This window comes from Azolla caroliniana, unplaced genomic scaffold (assembly GCF_043228905.1).
Source record: "Azolla caroliniana isolate FFs.n. ecotype wild unplaced genomic scaffold, voAzoCaro1.0.p SCAF_13, whole genome shotgun sequence".
NCBI classification, from domain to species: domain Eukaryota; kingdom Viridiplantae; phylum Streptophyta; class Polypodiopsida; order Salviniales; family Salviniaceae; genus Azolla; species Azolla caroliniana.
The window spans coordinates 19,555,451-19,572,944 of NW_028230448.1; the positions used below are offsets into that span (position 1 = coordinate 19,555,451).

At 38.4% G+C, this 17,494-nt stretch overlaps 2 protein-coding genes across 2 annotated transcripts; one reads left to right on the forward strand and one right to left on the reverse strand.

The window, feature by feature from the left end:
- The first annotated feature begins 2,441 nt into the window (after nt 1–2,441).
- On the forward strand, nt 2,442–5,439 carry LOC147856564 (palmitoyl-monogalactosyldiacylglycerol delta-7 desaturase, chloroplastic-like). The gene is made up of 5 exons (XM_087329529.1): nt 2,442–3,054; nt 4,267–4,407; nt 4,503–4,643; nt 4,736–4,842; nt 4,961–5,439. Exons 1-5 carry the CDS (start codon nt 2,494–2,496, stop codon nt 5,163–5,165), a joined length of 1,155 nt encoding a protein of 384 aa, XP_087185655.1. The 5' UTR covers nt 2,442–2,493; the 3' UTR covers nt 5,166–5,439.
- A 2,924-nt stretch (nt 5,440–8,363) lies between these two features.
- On the reverse strand, nt 8,364–17,494 carry LOC147856565 (uncharacterized). Its single transcript, XM_087329528.1, has 2 exons — nt 16,119–17,494; nt 8,364–9,507 (listed from the first exon to the last, which is right to left on the reverse strand). Exons 1-2 carry the CDS (start codon nt 17,106–17,108, stop codon nt 8,638–8,640), a joined length of 1,860 nt encoding a protein of 619 aa, XP_087185654.1. The 5' UTR covers nt 17,109–17,494; the 3' UTR covers nt 8,364–8,637.

A 17,494-nucleotide genomic window follows, 5' to 3' on the forward strand; every position in this document is an offset into this window, starting at 1 on the left:
TAATCGTTTATTAAAAGCATGGGAACTTTATCCAATAATGTACTCGATGTTTAGGGGAATGAAATACTGCATCATAAAACCCTATATATATATATACAAGCTCAACACGATTCGGTGACATGATTGTGTTCAACCATTGTTTAATCCAATTTAGGTATGGAAGTTCCCCGGTAAAAAATAATACAACTGCATGATCATAGAATACATCCAAAGATTGCAATACTGCCTTAGCATCAACTTCAACATCATGCACATCCTCATCCATGCATTCTTTTTTGCTGCATTTTCATTTTCTTCCACAAATTAGACAACAAGGTATTCACAATCCCCCATAATATAATCCAATCATGATTATCCTTGTCAACCTCGACATATATCAATTTCTTCTTATTGATTTCCTCAATACCCTTAAGTCTCTTAGAGCTCCCAAATTATTCCCTTGCACAATCACATTCTACCATGATATTACTCTTTGTTGGATCACTTGTTCCCATATCAAAATCCCCCACAAATTATGAGGGTGTCATGTTTATATTCACTATTCTTGATGTGGTATCGAGCTAGGATAAAAAAAGATTTTCCAAGAACAAAAAATTAGAACTCACCCGATTGAAGAGATCGACGATGAAGAAGACAACAAGAGGTCTACAATGTGTGTTGAGTATGTGTATGCGGACAACATACGATTCTTTTTTTCTATCATTGCTACCAGTATAGACCACCAATTTAAACTTGCTATATATCGTTACAAAGCTCTAACTGGGAGTTTTCCAAAGAAGGTCTTTGTGCCAATTTTCTTCATCGATAGAGACTGCAACACCCTCTCTCTCTCTCTCTCTCTCTCTCTCCATATATAATGGCTTCTTTAAAGAAAGAAAGTAACACCACCATGACTTACATACAACGAAGTATATAACCCTTTTAGGGATCAAAATACTACTATGACTAGGAACTCAAACCCAATGTACACACCAATTCAGATGTCGAATATGATGATATGCGACATTGCAAAGTTCTCTCTCTTCATGGGTGGGATTTCGTGACTTCTTTAATTTATTTTTACTTTCGATGAATGGCGAAATACCCCATTTTTGTTGCAAGCCAATTGTCTCATGGGCCAATATTGGTCTTAGAAGATGTTAATATATATTTCTTTCATTTCTAGCACCGTCAATTGCCACAAAAGAAGTCCTTTTAGCTTTACAACATATTCTCTCATGAACTATATCCCCCCTAATACCCCAAGAACTCAAAAATAAATTGCAAATGAGGCAAAAGTTCGTTGATCTCCATATGTGCAAAAACCCAACTGAATGAACGTAGTCTTCCTCCAATTAAAGACATTTACACTAATTTGATACACGTTCCAAGCTATTTTAGCCATTGGACATGAAGGAAATCGATGCTTAATATGTTCCAATTCCATCGTAAAAAAGAAACACATTCCTCTAACAATCTCTCTCTCTCTCTCTCTCTCTCTCTCTCTCTCTCTCGTAAAAACACAAAATTATACTATGTTGTAAACTTGTATGTAAAAAAGTCACTCTTACAACTTGTGTGTGTGTGTTTGTACCTCGTTTGTGGTGCCTCAAAAAGGAGATGAGAAAATCTTTATCTACGACGAACCAATAGAATTCAAAAGCACTATCACAAAAATAGAAGGGCTCAAGCAAGATAGGGACAAATTTTATCACTTTGCCTAAGTGGCAGGTGGACGATGACCGCACATTATGCTAGGTCGAACGATGTCTTACCTCAATCTCTCTCTCTCTAACACACACACACACACAACTGAGTGTGTGTCAAGATAAGCTCCCAAATATCTTGCGTCTGTCCCTCGCTCTACCTCTCTTTGGAGAGAAAAGATATACAATTAAAGGAGACGATGATCACAGATCTGACCATGTGGAAGCAGAGAGAGTGCCACGAGGGATGCAACTGTGGATGTGCTATCTCCACACACCACCATAAGACAGAAAATGGAGAGCGCACACACACAAAAATCTATCTATCTATCTATCTATCCAAGAGCAATCGTGTCCAAAACATCTCTCGAGTTCTCGGCCCCCAAATATCTACATTTAGGAGCCCAACCAATAGAATTCTCCGGCAGATGTGAAGCCCCACCACATCAGCAACGAGAAATGCCACGTGGCATGGGAACTTCCATCCTACTTTGACCAAAGCTTTTCACCACGTAGGCGAGGCTGGTGCCACGTCAGAAAAACGGGACGACGTGGCCCCGCCACATCAGCAGCAGGAAAATGCCACCTCGGATGATAACTTGCATCCTACTTTGACCAAGCGTTTCGCCACGTAAGCGACGCTGATGCCACGTCAGAGGAACGGGACAACGTGGCCTGTCTCTCTCTCTCTCTCTCTCTCTCTCTCTCTCTCTCTCTCTCTCTCTCTCTACGCGTTAAGATAAGCCCTCAAAGTTTTTCGTTTCTTCTCTCTCTCTCTGTCTGTCTGTCTCGCCGTGTCTGTTTGGCTATGGCGGCAGCAGTAAACAGAGCTTGTTCTTCTGCTTGCTCAAAATACAGTCATTTTGTTCCATCTTCCCATTCTTCTTCCCTTTCATCATCATCATCGTCTTCTTCTTCTTCTTCTTTTCATCTTCCTTCATCTCCAAAGCTTCCATCTCTAAGGATCCATGGCTATCGTGGATCCTCTGTTTCTCTCAAAAGACCTCTTTATATCACTTGTATGGCTTCCCATCAAGCAAATCCAGAATCTCCTAACGCAACAACATTAGGTCACAATATATGGCTTTCTGATGTCATCCCTCTATGGAAGAAACCTTTCTTTGTCAACAGAAAATGGGTTACCACAGATATATTAATTGGAGCTTTCATGGTGCTTCTTCATGGACTCTGTTTCTTGGCTCCTTTCACATTCTCTTGGAAAGCGTTTGGTGTTTTTCTTCTCTCATATATTGTGACAGGAATGCTTGGAATCACTCTATCTTACCATAGAAACCTCTCTCATAAGAGTTTTTCCTTGCCTAAATGGCTTGAATACACCTTTGCTTACTGCGGAGTCCTTGCTATGCAGGTTAGACCTCTGATTCTTCCGCTTTTATTTTATTTAATGAAGGCATGATTTCTTTATGGTGCCCATTTATATGGACAAATCTTTAACCCATCACGTAGTTGAAAACTACTAATTTAACTTCTTGCAAAATGATTTAGTGAAAGCTTTTGCTAACACAGAGAATGTGATCATATGGTGCTTCTATGGTGAATTAATAAGTGATTTGAGGAGGAAGCTTGATGAGAAACATTTGCAAGCCTATTGAATGTGCATGCATTCAATTTTCCTAGGAAAATGTGTCCTGGAACATGATGAAAACTTATTGAATGTACATTGGAGAAACATTCTCAATGAAGAAAACTTTAAGGAAAACTATCAAATGCATGTATGGTAACATGTCTGATCTTCCCCTTTATGTTCGTTATGTAGTTGGATTCTGTATAAGGTCGTCCAATGAGGGCACATATATTGACCTAGGTGTTCGCTATTAGAAAATAATTATTAAAACGAGAATTTATATACAGGTAAACCCTAGCTTCTATGTCCATACATTATAGCCTTCCAAACCTTGATGGTGGCAGATATATAAATCCTATTGTCTTGGTTGACCAACCAAAGACTGTCCAATAGCTAATGGGCATAGTGCTTTATAGGACGCCTAGCGTGTTAATGGCCATTATGTTATCAATCACTCATTAGTTCTTGTTGCCTAATCCAATGTGGTCCTGTAGCTAATGGGTGTGCTCTACCAAGGTCTGGAAGAAGGCATTATTGATCCAGGAGCTTGTTATGTGCATAAACAGGCTGAGATAATAGCTATCATAAGTTTAGCCGACTTTCAAATAGCTAAATGCCTACTCCAGCCTTAAGAACGTAATCTAATATGTCTATAACAATGCAGGGTTATGGATATGTAGCATGGATGAGCAAGGTCTGGAAATATGACTAGATCTTTAGTTGAGTTATGAGCCTTGGTTCAAGGCATCTCTATGAGTTTAAATCCTAATTTCATTCTTTGACCTAGAAACTTCTAGGAAATGTCATGTCAAATAATGTCATTCTTTCGCCTATTAGAACAAGAAAACCATGCTTATCTCTATGCTTTCCATTCTCCATATTTTATTTTGAGTTCATGATGTATTTATACCACTTTTGTTTGTTTGAAATTGTGTGGTGGCACATGGGCCCTAATTTTGGTATTTGATATTCATACTAAATGTCATGAATTTACAGGGTGACCCAATTGAATGGGTGAGTTCGCATCGGTATCACCATCAATTTTGTGATACAGACAAAGACCCTCATTCACCATATGAAGGTTTTTGGTATAGCCACATGGGATGGCTTCTCGATAACAAATCCACATTGGAAAGGGTATGCGCATTCAAACCCCTTGTTTGAATGATCTTTTTTCTTATATGCACGAGGACATTGGTTGGAGATTTTAAAGCCATTTGATTTGATCATAGGTGGGTGCTCGAGCAAATGTTGGGGATATGGAAAAAGATCCATTTTATAAGTTCATGGCAAAAACTTACCCTATTCATGTCATAGGAGCTACCATTGCATACTATGCTTTGGGAGGTCTACCCTTTCTCATATGGGGTGTGGTAAGTGAACCTCTTATGCAAACATAATCAAACATTAGACAGGCTATATATGGTTTTGATAATATTCCGATTTCTGTGATATGTTTTTCTAGGCTTTGCGGGCGGTATGGGTATATCACATCACTTGGCTCGTCAATTCTGCATCTCATGTGTGGGGCACACAAGCATGGAATACAGGGGACTTGTCTCGGAACAATTGGTATGCTAAGACCTCCATTCCCTTTCCCTATCTTATGCTTTAATGTCGACTACTAATGTTTTGAACTTTATCGTATGTGTCAACGTCTACACTAATATTGACATTTATCATTTGTTAGGTGGGTTGCATTGCTAGCATTTGGGGAGGGATGGCATAATAACCACCATGCTTTTGAGTATTCAGCAAGGCATGGTCTTGAATGGTGGCAGTTAGATCCAACTTGGTGGTGTGTTGTAGCTCTGGAGAAACTTGGGCTTGCCACCAAAGTGAAAGTTCCACTCAAGGAACACATGACCCGTCTTGCCTTGAAGCCTCAACTATAAGATGCGTTAGATTTGTGCTTGATTACATTCAAGAGCTTTTATGTGGAAGTGGAAAATCTGTATACTTGAGCCTGTGGATGAGATGCTCCATTGGTTTAATTCATTTAAATCATTTTGAGAGGTTTGGGTCCCTGAAATGCATATTCTTTTGACATTTAGCATTCTTTCCAATGTTCACAGACTGGAGAATAAGGGACATTTGTGAACAGAGTCGATCCTTGTGATAGTTGTCCAAAATTATTCTAACTTGCCAAGAGATATTCTCCTTTGCTCCTATATTGTGGAGTCCCTTGGGTGTGTTATCTTGAACCCAGGGTTCATGAAATACTGACTTCAAAACCTTGATATGTTTTGGTAAGAGACATCTTTGTTTTTTATATCATCAAGTTTGAGCTCAACCCATATGAACACAAAGCAAGAGAGACTAAGGTTTTTTCACATATAAATTTATAATCAAAATTCTGAATTCTGGTTTGAGATCTTAGCAACTATCAGCTTGGAACGTGGAACCTAAAGCCTAGAATTAGCAGTATTACAACTTACCCCAGTATGATAAATAAACAAGAGATAGAGAAATATGTTTTTAACATACATGAAGTCCAATGCATCTATGACGGGTCAATTCTTATATGACTTTGATGAAATGGTGTGAACCACGAAGCCAAGAGAGAGAGAGAGAGAGAGAGAGAGAGAGAGAGAGAGATTTACAGTGATTTGCAAATTATGTTTGATAGTTATTTTGCATCAATCTTGAAGAAGGTTGCATCTAAGTTGTCAGCAATTTTAGAAGATGAAATAAATGAAAACGAGGGGAGTTGTCCTTTGACATAATTATGATGATAAAACACAGGGACCCACAAATGGAATTTTCTAGCCTTAAATGAGAAAGTACGGCCTCTCCCTACAATGTTGTTTCAAGAAGGGTGAATTTGTCCCATATTTTGAAGTGCCCACTCCAATTTGTTTTGATAGTATCGTTTCAAGTTTGGAAACTTGAAGGTACTAGTTTTGATGATATGGCATTTGACTAGATCCACTCAATTGTGATGGGGAGTTCTTTCTGCAACTTCTCATATTTGTCATTTCAGTAAGGCATTTGTTGGGAGGGTCATGATGGTTGGTTTGTTATTTGCTTTTCACCATTACAATGGCATTTTTCAAATGATGTGTTTCTTCTTTATAGATAGTAAGGATGTGGACACAAGATATTGGATGCCCAATTTATCAATGTGATTTGACAATCTGTTTCACATAGTGTTTTTTTATTATGATGATAAAAGTTACTCAATGGCGATGCCGTCTTGGCTTAGTTTAATGAAGCTTTAACATTGAGCTCTTGTAAGATGGTAAACTGGTTATTTGAAGTATTTAGGAGTATGGTTATTGCCTTTTTTGTAGGAACAATCCTTTAGAAGGCAATGGAATTAGTTAAGGCTATTCCTTGACATATCCTTAGGTTGGGTTAAACATTGTTTTGCCTATTTATTTATCAAGGGAGAGTTGGATTACATTACGTACCTAGATGGATAAGAGGAGTCTTGCACTATGTTGAGGAGTGTAATGTGTGTAAGCATGTATGCAAGTACACGTCTTGGTGACAAGAGATGCATTACAACCAACTACTAAACTCCTAGTATTACTCCAACATGACTTGAAGAACTAGGCGCAATCCTTAGTGGTTTGCTCCATCCAATTTCTTCTTCAACAATCAAGTCAGAACTATTATTTAGGATTGCAAAAGGGTAATGTTGGATTATTTGTGAGAGTAGAGAAAAACTTACGAAATCTTTCACTTTCACATTTAGTGCCCATTAAGTCCTTGAGAAAAGCTTTCACACTTCTCAGTTTCTCATTCTTCAAATGCAATCCAATAGGAGCTTTGAGTTGGAATCCATTCATGAACGTCAATGGACTGTTGCCACAACATTGCGTTCCAAACTATTGTAGGCAAACTCTAGAATGAGCAAGTACAAGAGTCTGAAGGATACCTTAATAATAGGAGAGCCACACTAAATTTGCATGTGAGCATCACTATAAGCCACACATTTCTCATGGCTTGGTTGTAACATGAGGGCAGTATAATGGTGCATTGGTTGACTCTGCTGCTAATGCTTTTGTCTAGAACAATGTCTGTGAAGAGCACACGCCACACATTTCTCATGGCTTGGTTGTAACATGAGGGCAGTCTAATGGTGGATTGGTTGACTCTGCTGCTAATGCTTTTGTCTAGAACAATGTCTGTGAAGAGCACACGCCACTCATTTCTCATGGCTTGGTTGTACCATGAGGGCAGTTTAATGGTGCATTGGTTGACTCTGCTGCTAATGCTTTTGTCTAGAACAATGTCTGTGAAGAGCACACGCCACACATTTCTCATGGCTTGGTTGTACCATGAGGGCAGTTTAATGGTGCATTGGTTGACTCTGCTGCTTATGCTTTTGTCTAGAACAATGTCTGTGAAGAGCACACGCCACACATTTCTCATGGCTTGGTTGTACCATGAGGGCAGTTTAATGGTGCATTGGTTGACTCTGCTGCTAATGCTTTTGTCTAGAACAATGTCTGTGAAGAGCACACGCCACACATTTCTCATGGCTTGGTTGTACCATGAGGGCAGTTTAATGGTGCATTGGTTGACTCTGCTGCTAATGCTTTTGTATAGAACAATGTCTGTGAAGAGCACACTTATCTGACTTTGGACGAGTTCCATTGCTATATTTGTCAAACAACTATACATTTTTTTATTTCTAAGCAAACACTCTAAATACACCTACTGAATACCTTTGTTGGGATCTATGCACAGATCCTGAACTGATCATATCAATATAAGTGAATCTCTGAACTGTTGTATGCAACATTAACCAAGTCAATTAGCAACCATACAAAGATAATTCTATAATAGCTAACTATTGAATGTTCTTATACCAAAATCCTTTTGGAATGGAGCAGCCCTTTTTCTGAGGTTTGAAGAACGACAATAAGAATTGCATCAAAAACCTCAAAGATGTACAGGTTTCGGGATAATGAGCAGAAACTGAGAGCAAAGGCATTAACGGAACTCCTTCACAAGTTTCCAAATAATGATCTCATATGAGATCATGCAGCGCTGAGATATAGAATCTGTATAAGATGACCATATTTTCATCAAAGCTATATATAGCACATAAAATGGATATATCCTCGGACCTCTATAGCACATTCACAACCACATTATATTTTCATTAGCTTGACGATGAGGTGTAATATAATCAGTGTACATTTTGTTTTGTAGTTAAACATAAAAACCTCCAATCTACCTGTTTAGCACAGAGCCTACCTTTGCAGAGTACAAGTGTACATTAGATTTTTCTTCTTCTCGTAATATGGAGGCCAAAAAGCAAACATAGAAGGTCAAATCTTTGAAAGATAAATTAGCACCAGTATTACAAGAGGACCCAAAAGTTAAAGGTGAGAAAGTGGGGTTTCAAACACATCAAAAAGCTGTAGCAGACCTTTTGGAGGATTTTCTTGAACGTTTTGGCACCGCTTCCATAGAAGAATAAGCGTCTCTTCCTGAAGAAATATGTCCACCAACTAATATTGTATTATTATGTTCACTTTGAGTTCCTCTTCCCATTTCAAACCTCTCAATGAAGGGCCTGGCAGAGGAGCCATCAGAATTATCAGAATATCGTGGTCGTGGCCATGCCGCAACGAGGCCTCTTTCACTATTTGACATAATAGAACCTCTTTCACTATTCGATATAAATGAGCCCCTTTCGCCATTTGATATAATGGGAACTCTTTCACTGTTTGATATAATGGGACCTCTTTCGCCATTTGATATGATGGGACCTCTTTCACTGTTAGTTATAATGGCTCCTCTTTCACTATTTGACATAATGGAGGCCCTTTCACTATTCGACATTGACTCTGAGAGACGGAAATGATCTAGCATAGTAGGGCGGGGTACATTAGTAAGGCTCTCACACATCATCCATTCTGAGGGTTGGCCAGGTCGGTAAGGCAAGAACATATTGTTAGTAACAATTCCATGTTGACCTGGGGGTGATGACATTGCAAGAGGAGCAGCTAAGCTTTTCCCTGGAGTAGTTCGTCGGGCTGGAAGAGAAGTATTACAACTCATTATGGAAATCTCTGGCTTATCTGTTGTTTCTTCATTGTTTCCAACCAGATCTTCACTTATATCATTAGCATCGGTTATGGTCTCTGCCCCTGATATCTTTCTAAGAGGTTCGAGTTTCGTTCGCCTCTTGTATCTTCCAAGTTTTCCAGTCTCTATCAAAGAGAATACTTCTTTTTGTGATCGGCAACGACGTTTTGTAACAGTATCGTAATAGTACTGCATCAACCCATCATAAGACAAGAAGTTAGAACAAAAGAAAAAAAGATATGGCCTTTTAAGAGGCCAGAATGACCTATAAGACTAAACAAGATATTACATCTCAAGTGTTGTCTAGTCTTTGAGAACAGCAAATCAAAATAAAATGTTACCAAGTAAAAAAAAGTAAATAAGATAAAAAGAGACTAAAGAATCTTGTTATCGGCATATGTAAGATTCTCAAGTTGGAGAAAATATGAGAAAAAAAATTCAGCATTGAAGTACCGGACAAGCTAATATGTTTGTACAACCAAATCCCATTAAATATTATCTAATTCAATAAATGGAAAGTCCATTTTAATGGTCAAACATAGCAAACATATTCAAAATTAACACTCTTAAAACTTCATATACGAAAAAACATAAAGCTTCACGCACCCACCAAGTATAAAGAATGATGCATCTAACTAGTCATTCATATTCTTAGATTGTTTATTGCACCAACACTGAATATTTCCTATCTGTATTGGCTATTGTAATTAATCATATTCTTAGATTGGTTACCCGGAATCTATTTGGGAAATAATCAAGCTGCGTTATTGACAGTATAGTCATCGTAAATTTGGCTCTTTCACGGTGGTGAAGAACTTCCACTGTATGATGTCAAAAATGTTCCTAGCATCAAAAAGAGTCTATTGTTTGTTGGTCACATGGATGTACATGGATATAGCATCACATAAGATAGTGGATCATGGAAATCAACAAAAGGTTCTAGACCTATTGGTCAAGGGCACAAAGAAAGGCAGTTCACGTTGCTCACAAATAAAGGCCTTACGAGGCAAATACACTGTTGTTGTAGAATTGATTCTCACTTAGATCTTTGGTATAAATGATTGGTTCTTATCCTTTCTTATTTAGAAAAATTGAATGTCAAGGCCCATAAACTTGATTTTTCTAATGATTGTCAATATGGAAAACAAGGGGGAAATTCCAATTATCCTCATGTGTCTTGGAACCATAATCTTTTGGATCTTGTGCCTTCTAATATTCATAGCATGTGTACTAAATCTATGAGGATTTTTGTATTTTATTTCTTTTGTTGAGGATTGTTCAAAGAGAAATTGGTTTATTTGCTGAAAAGCAAAGATGGACAGGCATTCCATGCATCTAAAGGTCATGAGCAGCCAATGAATATGCTGAAAATAGGGCTGTAAATGATGGACAAAAGCCAAATGCTGAAGATTGTGAGCCTCATGCATTAAAAGAGGCTAGATCATGTGAGCAAAAGAGTAAGTGGGTGTATGCAATGCAAGAAGAAATAAAAGCTTCGCATGCAAATAAATGATACTTGGGACTTGGTTGAATTGCCCAATGTTAAGAATGTCATTCCTAAAAGGTGGGTGTATAAAATCAAGACAATGGATGGGAAACCTAAGTACAAAGCAAGGCTGCTGGTGACAAAAGTCTATGTACCAGTAAAAGTGGTTGACTTTAAGACGTATCCTGTCCTGTAGTCAAAATTGCCATGTCGCAACCTTTGTTTCCCCTCATTGCAGCTATTAAATTGGACCTTTACCAGATGAATGTGAAGATTGCTTTCTTGCATGGTGATATTGAAGAAGAGCTATATGTGAAACGACCAGATGGGTTTGGAATTCCTGGTAAAAAACATTTCGTGTGCAAATTCAAAATCTATATGGGCTGAAACAATCTCCAAGACAGTTGTAAGAAAATTTTGATGCTTTTATATTATCACATGGGATTAGGAGTCATGCAGAGATGGCAACCCAGCATTTTGGTCTATATGTAGATGATACGCTTTATTGCTGGTAAAGAGAATTAACTTTTTAATGCACTTAATGGCCAGCTAAAATCTGCTTTTGCAATTAAAGATTGAGGCCCAGATGAGCATATATTGGGTATGAAGATAATGACGAATAGGCAGTTTAGACTGCCCAAAAGATGATGCAACAGTCAATGGAGACTGTACCATATGCTATAGTTTGTGATTCTTTGATGTATGCCATGGTTGCTACAAGACCAGACATTGCACATGTAGGTGTTAGAAGGTTCATGGCTAATACTGATAAAGCACATTGCAAAGCCATCAAGTTAATCATTAGATATTTGAAGGGGACAAAAAGCAATAGTCTATGTTATGGAAAAGGTTCATTGGATTTACATAAATCCTGGGACTCTGACATGGAAGATGATGTGGATACATGCAAACCTACTAGTGGATATGTATTTACCCTTGTTGGCAGTACTGTAGTTCCATGGTCTTCTAGATTGCAGGGAATTGTTGCATTATCTACAACAGAGACTAAATAACTTTCAGCAACTGAAGCTTCCAATACGCCATATGGTTGGCACATCTCTGCAATAAGCTTGGACTACATGAGAGGACATGAGTCCTACATTGTCATAGCTAGAGTATCATATGCGTGTCTACGAAAGCCATATTTCATGCGCACACTAAGCACATTGATGTGTGGTATCACTTCATCAAGCAGGTGATAGAGGTGGACTCATATTACTGCATAAAATCAGCACTATACAGAATCTTGCAGATGATCCCTCTAAGTGCCTGTCAGTGGCTCAACATCAACATTGCCTTCAGCCAGTGGGAGTTGCATATCTTAAAGAAGCCTCCTTTGCTCTTTAAAGTGGGAGGTTGCTGAGTATAACCATCCAAGAACTCTCCATGTATACATTTATAAAGGCCCCTTAGAAAAAGGAGTTGATTATGAAAATTCTTCCATAATCAACTCTAGAATTTCAGTTCAGAAGAAAGATGGTTCTTCAAGCACATGTATTGGTTGGCGTGCATTTAACAAGACCCTAATCAAGAATTCATTACCAACACCGAGGATTGAATCCTAATTAATTAGGAGGGGCAATATTAACATGCATTAAAGCTTCTGAAATTTTCTTATCATAATCTTCTAGATTTTAACAATTTCCTGCCTCCAACTTGTGCCCGACTATCATGAAATCCACTTCACTAGTGTTTTTAACAACCATTGCGGTCAAAAAAATGTGTTTCAATTGGAACCATGAAGAAGGTGCCTAACCATGCATCAACTATGTGGCCAACCACTGCAACACGCCCTTCAGAAAGATTTGGTAAACTTTTGTGATGTGTGAGTCGCATCAAACTATTGTATAAAGAGTAAGGCCATTAGCACATCCTGCATACAGCAAAAAATTTCAAACGTCACTGCAGCTTCCACTTCTTCATAATTCTTTGCTTCTCCTAAAGGTGTCAAGTGCTTGTAAATAGATGCTTGTAAAAGTGCGGCTCCATTTTTATTTCTAAGCCCCTATCATATAGTTTTCAACCAATATTGAGCTGCCCATATATTGTTGAGGAAAACTGTATTGTGCTTTCAAAGGGGCACGTATGCAAGGAGGGGCGTTGAGCCTACTGCCAATGGCCGAGATTTCCGCTGGCCGTCAAGCCGTTCTACAGATCCATCAAGTTCAGAGAAGACTATTCTATATATCCCAGAATGTTTTATAGGTGTTCCAATGATTCCAAAACATCCTTGAAAATCTACATGCATGCCAATGTGTTTGTACATATGATTAGTCATGCCAGCTGATTACCAGTGCCTTATATATATTACCTGGCATATAGGAGTTTGAGCATACTCTCTAATGCCAGAACCAGCTTCCAAGTAGCCAAGATGTGAAGTAGGCAGTGGAACTATAGCACAAATGATCCATTCACTACTTGGACTATTCAACAAAATATTATTCCTGGCAAAGAAGGTGACTTGCATTTGTCTGAGTACTAGGGATTCATCTAGTTTTTCTGAATTGGTGTTTCACCTTTCTAGCAATCGGCAATGGTTCTGCAACTGCGAAACCACGGCTTAATGGTTTAAACGGTTGGTTTGGTTTGGTTTGGTTTGGTTCAGGTTCAGGTTCTTGTGAATTGTTCGGTTCGGTTTGGGGGGAGTCAACAGTTCGGTTCAGTTCGATTAGAGCCTTTATTGGCTGAACGGTTTCTGGTTTAAACAGTTTGAAGGTTTAGGGTTGACACGTGATTACTTTTTTGAACAACCTTTTTCATTTTTTAGCCTAAATTTGATATTCTAAGAAAATCTTTAAATTTCGAAAAATTAAAATTTGAATTTTGACCTAACTTGAAAACCAAAACCGAACCGTGAAACCTGGTTTTAACAGTTTGTAACAGTTTGAAAATCTCGAAAACCATTTGGTTTGGGCTTGAATTTTTTGCAACAGTTTCGTTAACTGTTTGACTTTGACACTCTTGAACCAAATCTGAACGAAGCATCGCCGATTGTTACTCACATCCTTAATGTTTATGATATACTCATTGTGGAGTAATCCTATGAACAAGGAGACACTTCCTAAGATTTTGGACTTAGTAAAACTTAATTTCACATCTAGGAAGCTAGATTCTCCTGAACATGGAGGTTCACATCATGTCAGCCCCAAAGATTGGCACCTCTTATGGCGTTTATTTATTGATAATTAATCAGAGAGGATCCAATAAGATAAAGATCCCAAATTCTAAACTACTTAAGCCTATTTCAGCAACTTGAACCTGCATAAAACACTTTGACAGTACTATCAGGCTAGAAAAGAGAAAATCAACTATGAGACCTACAAATTTCAGCACTCTAAAATTACAACAATTGAGTAGGGAGTAGACTGCCATTGTACACCTAGTTACAACATTCCTTTAACAGCTTCAAAGAAGGGATTCCATGGCTTCCAATGCCACTATTATATATTTCACCATCGCTCGACTTCCCAGTGAGTATTCTCGATGGAACCATTATCCAGATTGGGAATTGCAGACAAAGACCTTGCTACAATACCATCTTATGGAATATTGTTAAATAGATTGAACCCAATCCTAAGGCTACTTCTTTTGTAACATCTTTAAGACCCACACAAGTTGCAATTGACTCTTGGTTGGACAAAGTTGGTGGCACTCGTTCTTTCATGCTCTTAAACATGAATCCTTAAGTTGCCCAGCAATTTCTAAACAAAAATGATCAGACAAAAGGGTTGTGGGATGCAGTTCAACAAAGGTATCATTGAGCCAAGCCAATAAGGCACAAATGATAGCTTTGGAAAAGCAAATAGCCAATCTTTGAGTATCTAATGGGCCTAGCATCATGGAGCAAACCACAGATTCTCTTCAAAAAGAAACTTGTTTGGAAGCAAGACCATAGAAGAAGAGTTTGTGCATCTCCAAAGGAAGCATTTGTGACAAAATTTCCCTTCTCTTCCTGATGGTCCTAGCATCATGGAGCAAACCACAGATTGTCTCCAAAAAGCAACTCATTCCCTTAGGAAGCAAGACCATAGAAGAAGAGTTTGTGTAGCTCTTGATGACAAAGCTTCCAGATTCTCCAGAATCTTTGGAGGTGTTTTGTGACAAAATTTCCCTTCTCTTCCCAATGCTCCCTATTTAAATACATTTTCAAAAAAAAACTAGCACTAAAGACTCTTTTCCATGTTAAAGGTAAAGGCAAGTGGAACATCTCCAGCTAGGGCCGTGAGCCCTTTCACATGGGTAATGAAATGTTATGTTACCCAGTTTCAAACTTTCTAAGGGACAAGTAAATAATTTTCTGAAAGATTTGAATGGACATATAGCCTGGCTTATATTAGTGCTGACCATTTTAGATTTCTTTCTAATGACTATGGGATTTCGAGAAGATGAGAGAAAAAAGCAAGGTGGAAAGTAGAGCCAAAAAAAATTTAAATGATACTTTTCAAAGTTCAGAGCCTCCAACCCATGAAAAATAACAAAGCACCTTTCTTCACAGAAATTGCTAAACAGAAAAAAACCTAAATCTTGCTGATTTGTCAGTGTCGTTCAAGGAGAAAAAAACTGATATCATTAATATCCTTCTAAGTGGAAGAGTGCAAATTATGGACTCCTCCAAGTGAGAATAACATAAATTTTAGTGCTTGCAAACTCCAATACTGAGAATCTAGAGGATAGGGCTCTGGGACCATGTCAAGAATGGTACCTGTGGAAGATTTCATTAAATACAGAGAGAGAGAGAGAGGGAATCACAGAAATAATATTAATTGATTAAATGTTCAATACAATGTCAACAGACCTCAGTTCGGAGTTGCCCATAAGAGAGGACTAGAGATAACACCAATTAACATCATACTTGGTCACCCTTGTGCACTCAGAGCTCAAAGTACGCATTGGCTAAACAATCTAATTACTTGATAAAAGGAGATCCAATATATTGGCGCACAAAGAGATAAACTCATATGACTTGTGAGAAAAGACAAAAAGAAACAACCTGGAAGCCCTTTAGCCACAACTTGAAAAACAATCAAGTATTATGTCATTGCACAGTCCCATGCACAGAGCCATATTGAGGAATGTATTGATATGCGGTTACAGAAATGGGAGGTAGACATATGCAAAACATCACAGTAAATATACCAAATTATTTTCAGAAAAGAAAGCACAACTAATTTTTCAAAACAATGGCAGTGGTAAAAACTAAAAGGAAGCTAATGATTTAACTCTTGGAATTATATGACAAAAGCATTATGACCGCATGAATCTAAATCTCAAGAAAAAACATTGGCAAGTTAAGAAAAACTAATTCAAGTTTCACCTTATCCTTGCAACCTGCACTACCACCAGCACTTCTTGTCTTAAGTTCTGTGATCCAACCTTCAGGAAGCCAAGGTGGAGATTCCACAACCTCCACGTTGTACTGAAACCGCCGTATAGTCAAGTCCTGGCGAATCACTGGTGTTACCACTTCTTTTCTCGATTTCTTTCTCTTGCTAGAGGGAGTGGGAGTGACCTTTACCATGGTTTGAAGAATAGGAACATCTTCCCTATCACGCGAAGATGTATCCCCATCATCTCCACAAATAGGTTTAGATTGACCTGATTGCCTTGGAGTCATTGCAAAGGCAGTCTCAAGATCCAATTGGGGATGGTTTATTTGAGTAACATTATGCGCATATTCTTGGCTAATTCCATCCGTCATTGTGTTGTTTTGGTTTGGGATAGATGGTATTGAAGATTCTAAAGGTTTATGGTTTTGCAAGTCTAAGGTTCCTTCCATGATAGGGAAGTTTTTACTTGGGTCTTGAACAAAATCAAGTTTATCGATGGCATGAACATTTTCCATTCTTGATGCCCTCTTGCTTTCTACTAAGAGTAACTGATAGTGGTCCGACCAAGATTCAATGGTTTTCTTCATAACCTCCATGAAACTACCCAATGCATTTGTAGTTTCTGAATGATGATGAGATGTTAGCCTTGACTTCTCTGAGGATTCACTCTTTCCTCTTTCTTTTTCTTTCTCTTCTTCTTCTTCCAGCAGATTATTGGAAGGATTTGGAAAACACCATGTTGGGGATTGAAGGGGCTTATCTCTTGAATCTGAAATTGGGTTTTTGCAAGGATGATGGAAAGTCTTCCCGGCGCCGAAGTCATAGAGACTCGGAGAATTTCGATGATGATCAGAGACATTTTGTCTCCTTTCTCTTCCATAAATTATTTCCATTCTTCGTTTCATATCTTGTAAGAATTCGCCGATTTCCTCTTGAATATTTGTCTGGCTTACAGGAAGCTCTGAACCTGCAGCCATATAGAAGATTCGGGTAGAATGAAGAAGAAGAAGAAGAAGAAAAGGGCGAACCTTTTGGTTGGAGATCTAAGCCGAACCCTAGCGGAATCTGTGGGCTGATAACATAGTACCCATTATGTTGCTTCCTCTGTTTAGACGCGAAGAAAGTTTTCCTGGGCTGATAACAGAGTCCTCATTGCGCTGCTGCTTCCTCCGTTTTGAAATGTAGAAAGTAAGCACACAGATGCTCTGCTTTGGGGGCCAAGGAAATGCGAGACATTTACTAGTTCTTTTTTGTGTGTTTGTGTCAGGTGTGCAGAGAAGAAATGGGCAGAGAAAACAGAGAGAGAGAGACAGAGACAGAGGAAAAGAGAGCTTCCTTGTTAAGGAGATGCTCACATGCCTCT